The 8,597-nt window shown below is 33.7% G+C and overlaps 1 protein-coding gene across 2 annotated transcripts; it reads left to right on the forward strand.

Moving 5' to 3' along the window:
* Positions 1–545: 545 nt before the first annotated feature.
* Positions 546–7,982, forward strand: LOC127441671 (annexin A13-like). 2 transcript variants are annotated; one of them, XM_051699322.1, is made up of 12 exons: positions 546–635; positions 1,378–1,453; positions 2,138–2,232; positions 2,961–3,131; positions 3,371–3,404; positions 5,031–5,110; positions 6,161–6,229; positions 6,329–6,430; positions 6,522–6,597; positions 6,784–6,896; positions 6,999–7,165; positions 7,462–7,982. In XM_051699322.1, exons 1-11 carry the CDS (start codon positions 561–563, stop codon positions 7,116–7,118), a joined length of 1,011 nt encoding a protein of 336 aa, XP_051555282.1. In that variant the 5' UTR covers positions 546–560; the 3' UTR covers positions 7,119–7,165; positions 7,462–7,982. The 2 variants fall into 2 exon arrangements, with proteins under 2 accessions (XP_051555282.1, XP_051555281.1); XM_051699321.1 differs by having other exon boundaries at positions 6,999–7,982.
* Positions 7,983–8,597: the final 615 nt, after the last annotated feature.

Raw genomic sequence — 8,597 nt, forward strand, 5'->3', positions numbered from 1 at the left:
ATGTAGGCTATTTACAGTATATTTATATGTATAGCATATATACTTGATTGTCTGCTGAAATATTATGCAGATGAAAGAACGAGTAGAAACTGGATGTGCCACAAATATTTGTATTTGTATTTGCACACTGTTCATGAAGCGAGTAGGTTGATGCTGCTGGGACACAATAAACAAAGACTTTCTTGTCTGAAATCAAAGGACCCTGAACATTAGATTGTGTATCAGCCAACGCACATTTGTTTCATTCCTATTCACTAAAGAAAGAGTTTATGTCTTTGGTTTATAATGTAATAAATTCAGTGAAGGTTATTGGTTTGATAGCCTCTTAGTCTTGTAATTTATGTAATCATTAATAATGTAATTAGTCAATACAAATAAAAAGCGTTTTTTTTTTTTTTTTTGTTTTGTTTTTTTTACACTACTTTCATGTTGCGCTTAGGAATATTATTAAAAACAATCAAGAAAAAAGATTATTATAAATATATAAATAGCCTACATCACATGTAATGACGTCATTGGCAGTGGGTCGCTGTGACGTCAGGGATGCGGTGGAGTAAAAGATGCTCGCGCTGGGTGGAGAGAGAGAGCGCGCACTCAGAGACTCGCATCAGCAACACGAGATGGGCAACGTTCAAGTGAGTAAAACTGTGAAGTTGCACTTTGTTTCTTTTTTCCAGCTGACATTTTTCCTCACTACAAATAAAGCTATTGAATGTTTTTAGACTGTTACGGATGCAACATATTGCGTGAACTAAATGCAGGCTATGTTAATGCGCAAACGAGACAGGAAACTGCGCGCGTTTGATTTATAACCTCGACCCTTTTTTTATTTTATTTTTACATTTTTACATTTTTTATTTTGTTGCTTCAACAGTAATTTGTCCAATTCCAGTTTTATTATGAACATTTTGAAACTAACATTTTCAATGTCGCATGAATTAATTATTATTATAATTATTATTACTATTATTATTTACTTTCATATATTATTTGAATATTTCATATTACTTGTTGTGTTTTACTGTGATTTGTTTAAACTCTGACACAGGTAGAGACATGTTTATAATACAATAACTGTTTTTATTATCAGTAAGTGCGCATTTTTATTACGGCCAGTGGGTGAGGCAGAGGAAAGCTTCCTGTCTCTGCCCAGAGATCCTATGACTCAGCTAATGAGCCCCTCCCCTGACTGTGCTGCTGCATTGCCAACTGATCCACAAGCCCTTGAAAAACATGCTGATGGACCAGACTCACTAATCACATAATTTTACAATGTTTAACCTATTGCAAAATCAAAATGGTAATTTAAAATTGTAAAGGTCTATAGTGAGCCCTTAAAATGTCTTAATGCGTATTTCTTCTCAACTTCCATTTCAGCCCACAATAACTCCTTTTGAGGACTTTGATGTGGTGGCAGATATCAAGGCTATTCGTAAAGCCAGCAAAGGAATGGGTAGGTTAAATAAAAATAAATACTGTTGAAAAAACACTAACCCTAAATGAATGGGCCATGGTGTTTTTGAACTTAAAATAAGATGATGTACAGTATTACACATTGGAGTATTTCAAATATATTAAGTACTCAGCTTAAAGGAATATTCTGGGTTCAATACAAGTTAAGCTCTATCGTCAGCATTTGACTCATTCCTCCTTTTCTTTAAAAAAAGCAAAAATCGAGGTTGCAGTGAGGCATTTACAATGGAAATTAATGGGGGCCAGTTTTTGGAGGGTTTAAATGTAGAAATGTGAGGCTTATAATTTCATAAAATCACTTACATTAATATAGTATATTATTTGAGCTGTGTATTTAAGTTAAGTTGTCATTTTTAAGGTTGTTTTAAGGTTTACAGCGTTACATCGTCATGGCAACTTTCCAGAGTTAGTGTTTTTTTCATACTGAAATCATGTTTACATGCATATTGTTTACATCTTGTGGCTGTACTTTTGAAACAGTGAGTATTTTAATGTTTACAGATTGGCCCCCATTCACTTCATTACATTATGCTATAAAAGTTGTTGAATGAGCTTAACTTGTTTTGAACCCAGAATATTCCTTTAACAGTGAGTTTCCAGTAATTTGCTGCAGAAATCATTTGCATTATGAGGTCATATAGAGCTTGTCTCGTATTGTTCACAGGAACAGATGAGGAGACCATCATTTCCATTCTATCTAACCGCTCTGCAGCCCAGCGGGTGGAAATTAAACAAGCATACTTTGAAAAATATGATGATGTGAGTCAGATGTTTCAAATATAATTTATCAGTTATCATTCAATAATATCAATCAGCTACCATTGGTAAAATTGAAACTGTATTCATTATGTGTAACAAAAATGTATATTAGGTCTAACATAACATATCAGAAAATATGTACTATTGTAAGTTATACTGTATGTCAAAGTCTAATGTGACATAAGAATACTCTATTTTCATATCTTGTCTGTCATTCATAATATATATATATATATATATATATATATATATATATATATATATATATATATATATATACTTTATAGATATAAACATATGGAACAAGACATAAATGGTTTCTAATCTTTCCATCCACCACATTATATTATCCCTACGTTGCTTTTAGACTACATTAAACACTTGGTGTAGAGTTTCTCCTGTTGTGCTTTCACCTTTTTAATCATTGTGCAGAGAAGATGAAAAAAGGGGAGTACTGAACTAAACTATAGATGTTCTTCACATCACTTCTCCAAATCAATTGCAGTGCATAAAGTTAATCGGAGTTATGTCTGACAAATTCACGATGAAACTAAAAGACCCTGAAAAGAAAGATGTATTGAGGAATATTTGCATGTCATGTTTACCTTTTTTAAATTAATTTCACAATATAGAATTAACACTGCACAACACAATTCATTGATAATATATCATACAAACACATCTAGTGTCTGTCTGTTTTCATCATTGGCTCTTTGGACACTGTCAAGGATTTGGAGGAGGTGTTGAAGAATGAACTCACAGGAAACTTTGAGAATGCCATTGTAGCCATGCTGGACCCACCCCAAATCTTCATGGCTAAAGAACTGAGGAGAGCCATGAAGGGTGCAGGCACGGATGAGGACGTGCTGGTGGAGATCCTCTGTACCAGCACCAATCAGGTTACTGATTTTTTACATCGTTAGATTAGGATAATAGTCACCCGAAACTAAACTCATGACATGTAGATACTGCATAACTAGGATGTGGCAGTAAATCTGAAGTTGCAGCACCACTCATATCTGATGAAAAACTATACAACCAAACTTTTTTATATCCTTATTGAAGGTTCCTATTAGTATCATTAGTAAATAAAAACAATTCACCATCACTTCTGTAATGTTTTTATTTTTATTAACAGGATATTTTAAATTGCAAAGAGGCATATGCGCAAGGTGAGCTTTGAGCAAACACTTACTGTATATGATTTTATGAGATGACAAGAGACATGATTTATTGTTGCTTCGTTACAGATATTTTGATGAGATTATTATTCTGATAATGATAATTATTAGAAATTAAAATAATGCAGCACTCTTTTTTAAAGGGATAGTTCACCCAAATTATTTAAAGGGATAGTTCACCCAAATTATTTAAAGGGATAGTTCACCCAAAAATGAAAATTCATTTACTCACCCTCATGCCATTCCAGATGTGTATGACTTTTTAGAAGAATATCTCACCTCTGTTGGTCCATACAAGTGAATGGTGACCAGAACTTTAAAGCTCCAAAAAGCACATAAAAGCAGCATAAAAGCAACCCATAAGACTCCAGTGGTTAAATCCATATTTTTTGGAAGTGATCCAACCGGTTTTGGGTGAGAACAGACATATAACATATTGTCACAGTACATCTTGCCACTGCAGCCTCAAGGAACGATCATGATTTCAAGCTCGATAACTTTTTCTAGTGGTTGACGCATGCACAGAACGCTAGATGGCACTAGGACGTGTAATCGATCTTGAAATCATGATCGCCAAGAGACTGCTGATACAGTGGTGTAGTGGTGACTAAAGTAGTGAGCATAATTTGACCAAATTGCATTTATAAATGTATAATGTGATTTGATATCACGAGAAAAAAAAATGCATCTCTGACAGCAGTAAAAGGCAGAAAAAAATGACATGATATAATTACGAGACAACTCAGTTAACCTGTCTATCAGTGTAGAGCATCAAAAACTAGCACGGGTGCAGTGACACTCACTTTTTACAAAGTTTAATAGCATAAGTTATATTTAAATTTATACATATTTTCACATTTATCAGCTAAATATACAGCGTAAATTATGATGACTCCAGCGCTGCTGGTGCATCAGCATTTCACTGTAGATGCTAGAAATGTACCGCCCCTTACTGAAATGGAACATTTGATTGGTTAGCAAATTTCCAATTGCATCTGAATGGATCGTTTTGATTGGTTACTCAGCTGAGTCGGACTGTCTATCTTGTCCGTGCCTTCAGGTCAGCGCTCCCGCCTCCCGCTGGTCCGTGCACATTTAAAGAGAATCACTTTTAAAAATTAAAAAAAAGCACAATTTACTAAAAAATGTGGTGGCATTGCATCAGTTATTCTGGCATTCATACATATGATTACTCATTTTAGGTGAGCATATGCAAAATCCTTAGACTGAAATATTGCATATGGCGTATACTTGCGTATACGCTAGACTACACTACTGTGCTGATGTCAAGATTTATAGTGAAAAAGGAGTTATGTTTTGGTCTGTTCTCACACAAAACTGATTAGATCGCTTCAGAAGTCTTGGTTTAAACAACTGGAGTCGTATGGATTGCTTTTATGCTGCCTTTATGTGCTTTGTGTTGCTTCAAAGTTTTCACCATTCACTTGCATTGTAAGGACCTACAGAGCTGAAATATTCTTCTAAAAATCTTTGTTTGTGTTCTGCAGAAGAAAGAAAGTCATACACATCTAGGATTGCATGAGGGTGAGTAAATGATGAGAGAATTTACATTTTGGTTGAACTATACATTTAACGATTCCTACTTTTGCCCATCAGTGCATGAGCGAGATCTGGAGGCTGACATTGAAGATGACACTAGTGGAGAAGTGAGGAATCTTCTGCTGTCTCTCTTACAGGTAAAATATAAACACAACATCTTCATAAAGTTATATGAGTTTGCTTGGGTATATTGTGCTAATTTTTGTATAATTAGCAGTACTGGTAACTTGTACTGATAAGCAGAATGTAGAATGGGAAAAAAAGGAATGGATACATTTACAAATATTTTTCTATTCTTTATATAGGCCCTTTTTTATTATTATTATATGAACACTTTTAGACCCTGTGTCCATTCCAATGGACATCACTTTCTCTGGTGTTTTTTAAAGGTTTTGTCATTTTGTGCCACCCAAATCACAAAGAATGATTTGATTACATGCTTCTAAGTGAAACTATGAGTGTCATATTACACATTGTTACAATCTGAGCAAAAAAAAAAAACAAAAAAAAAAAAAATTAAAAATAAATTTTTATGCAACAGAATGCAAAAAATAAAAATTAATGCTTATAGTAAATAAATACATATAATACTTAAATTATAATTAAAAATAATGTAATAATTTAAAAAAATAGTATAATTTAGAACCAGTATCCATTGTAAATTGACACCAGAAACAACTATTAAAACATTACCATAAACTAATATATATATATTTTTTTATGTATTTATTTTTTACTGATAATGATTTATGGCTGCATTTATAGTAAAAAATAAAGCATATTTTTTGTATCCTTGCAACATTATAGGAGTTTGAATGGTTAAAATAAGTAATTCAAGTAAAAGTAAAAACAAAAGGAAAAGCAGAAATACATGTATCTAACTTGTACTAGTACTTTAAGTACATTTATTAGGTACAATATATTTATTCTGTTCCTTTAAACATGAGCATGCATAAGGCAGTATTTGCACATACTATGGTAGTTCTTAGAAACTTGCATTCTTTTCCCTTCCCTGTCTCCACTGAGATGAAAACAATCAACTCCACTGGAACATGGGTGGTGCAAAATTCCTTTCCTAAGGGAAACATTTTTGTTGTATTACAGTAATAGTGCAAATTGGGTAAAAAAATAAAGCTCCACTCTTTTGTTGTTATTCTTTGAAATGAACAATTTCCCTTCACCTGCAGGCCGACAGGGATGAGTCTTATGAAGTGGATGAGGGACTGGCTGAGCAGGATGCTACATCGTTGTTTGAAGTGAGCTTTATCTTGTTGCTTGAATTCTGGATGTAACTAATTTATAAAAAGTTTCTTTATTCTAGTATGTGAGTATGTTATCATGTTGGTTTTCACCAGGCAGGGGAAGGTCGCTTTGGAACAGATGAGTCCACTTTCACCTACATCCTCACTCACAGGAACTACCTTCAGCTTCAGGCCACATTCAAGATTTATGAAACTGTAGGTGCCAATGCCACTTTCCTTTCTGAGATCCTTTGCTCATAAGTCCTGTTACAACATTCTTTCTGAGAGTCTGGTTTCTCTTTCATAGCTCTCTGGGACAGATATTCTGGATGCTATAGACAGTGAGGCTGCAGGAACATTGAAAGACTGTTACATTACCCTGGGTAACAATAACCTTCCAAACTTTGAGAAGCCTCAAAAGCTTCTTTTTAATTGAAGAGTCATACTGTAGTTCAAAGTAGTGAATGTAACCTCCTATAAATGCATGTGGAAGAATTTTATTTCTGTTTGATATTTGATAGCTTCAGCTGGTCACACACATCATGCATTGATTTTTTTTGTTTACACAGTGAGATGTGCTAAAAACCCGCAGCTGTTTTTTGCACGTCGCCTGAATGCTGCCATGAAGGGAGCAGGAACAGATGAGGATACACTCATACGAATTATTGTTGGACGCTCTGAGGTACAGATTATTATGGGCATGTTGTCTAATTGTTGCTAAAGGGGCAGAAACGTTGTTTAGGAAAAAATACAATTGCTTTTTCACTTTCATGATCCCTTCTAGGTGGATTTGGAGACCATAAAGGACATGTACTTGGAGAAATATGATGTTACCCTAAAGGATGCCCTGAGCTCTGAGTGCGGCGGTGACTTCAAGCAGCTCCTAATTGAAATACTTCACTGAGTTGCCTACAGGTGGAGCCAGAGAGTCAACAAGTAACCTTACTTGATGTAAAAATGCACTTACAACACTGCCTATGAAAACTACAAATACAATCTGTTAGAATCCCCTCTTTCTGTACAAAGGGATCACAGAATAGCACATGTATTTAGTCATACATGCTTTTTGTAATTGCATTTTACAAATGAAAAACCACAAAACCATCTTACAACATTGTCATATCATTCTGTTTTGACAACCCAGATTTTTATTGCATTTTATTTTTGACTTCTGCTTTAACTCACTACATGTGCCTTGAAAAGTCTGAAAAACTCATGACATTCAGTGTTCATCATTTTTTTTACAGAACAAGCCATGGTGCACGAAGGGTGATCCTTTATTTAATAATCTCTTATACAGGTTCTTATCTTTGTACGTTGTCAAGTTATATAACCAAATAACCAAATAGTACATGTATTATGTTAGAAGTCTTTAGTACCTGCTAATGTCACAACATATAATCTAATCATATCATAATATTAAGAGCTGCTATGAAGATGGTCCTTCAGTCTTTGATGATGCTTTTTAACACTGGTCATTTATTTGAGCAGCAGTTGTTTTACAATTGTGACTGTTAATATTCTAAAGCAACACTGTGTCTTTATTATCACAAAGCTTCAGTATATACCTATTTTAAAAAAAATATTATTAAAGGACTGTGGATAGATTGGATGAGGGAACAATATTCCACCAGAGGTCAAAGACTATTGAGTGCATATTATTAATAAAGCATGTTGAATTAGACTTAATACACATTTGTTTGATGCATGTTCTTCTTGTAGGATTATAAAAAGAACAACAAAAATAAATGTGTCTGCTTTTGCTGTAGCCTTACTTCGGTCTTTATCCAATCTTGCAATTTGTTTTACTGTCATACCTTTTAGCACTGTTAATTTCTATAAAGTAAAGTCTCCTTAATACAATGTTTTCTCAACAATATGTTCAAGCATCTTCACTGACATATTGTAGACTTGGTAAACAAGTATACTAACTTTTGAAAAAACTGTGGAAATGATGCTACAACTGTGGGACAGTTGTAATTTTTAAAAAGTTTATAGAATTCCTTTTCACAATGTAAATGTAAAATGGTTTTATGTTTATTTCACTGTTTGTTAAGATTATAATAGTGTTAAACATGTGATAATTTGTATTTTTATTATGGATTTCCTTAGTTTAATATTGAAAGTCTGGGTCTGGGTCATGGCTAAAACTGTAAAATCTACAGTTGAAGTCAGTTTACATACACTTAGGTTGAAGTCATTAAAACTCATTTTTTAACCACTCCACAGATTTTATATTAGCAAACTATAGTTTTGGCAAGTCGATTATTACATCTGCTTTGTGCATGACACAAATAATTTTTCCAGCAATTGTTTACAGACAGGTTGTTTCACTTTTAATTGACTATTATAATTCCAGCGGGTCAGAAGTTTACATACACTA

Source organism: Myxocyprinus asiaticus, chromosome 5, assembly GCF_019703515.2.
Source record: "Myxocyprinus asiaticus isolate MX2 ecotype Aquarium Trade chromosome 5, UBuf_Myxa_2, whole genome shotgun sequence".
In the NCBI taxonomy this organism is placed as follows: Eukaryota; Metazoa; Chordata; class Actinopteri; order Cypriniformes; family Catostomidae; genus Myxocyprinus; species Myxocyprinus asiaticus.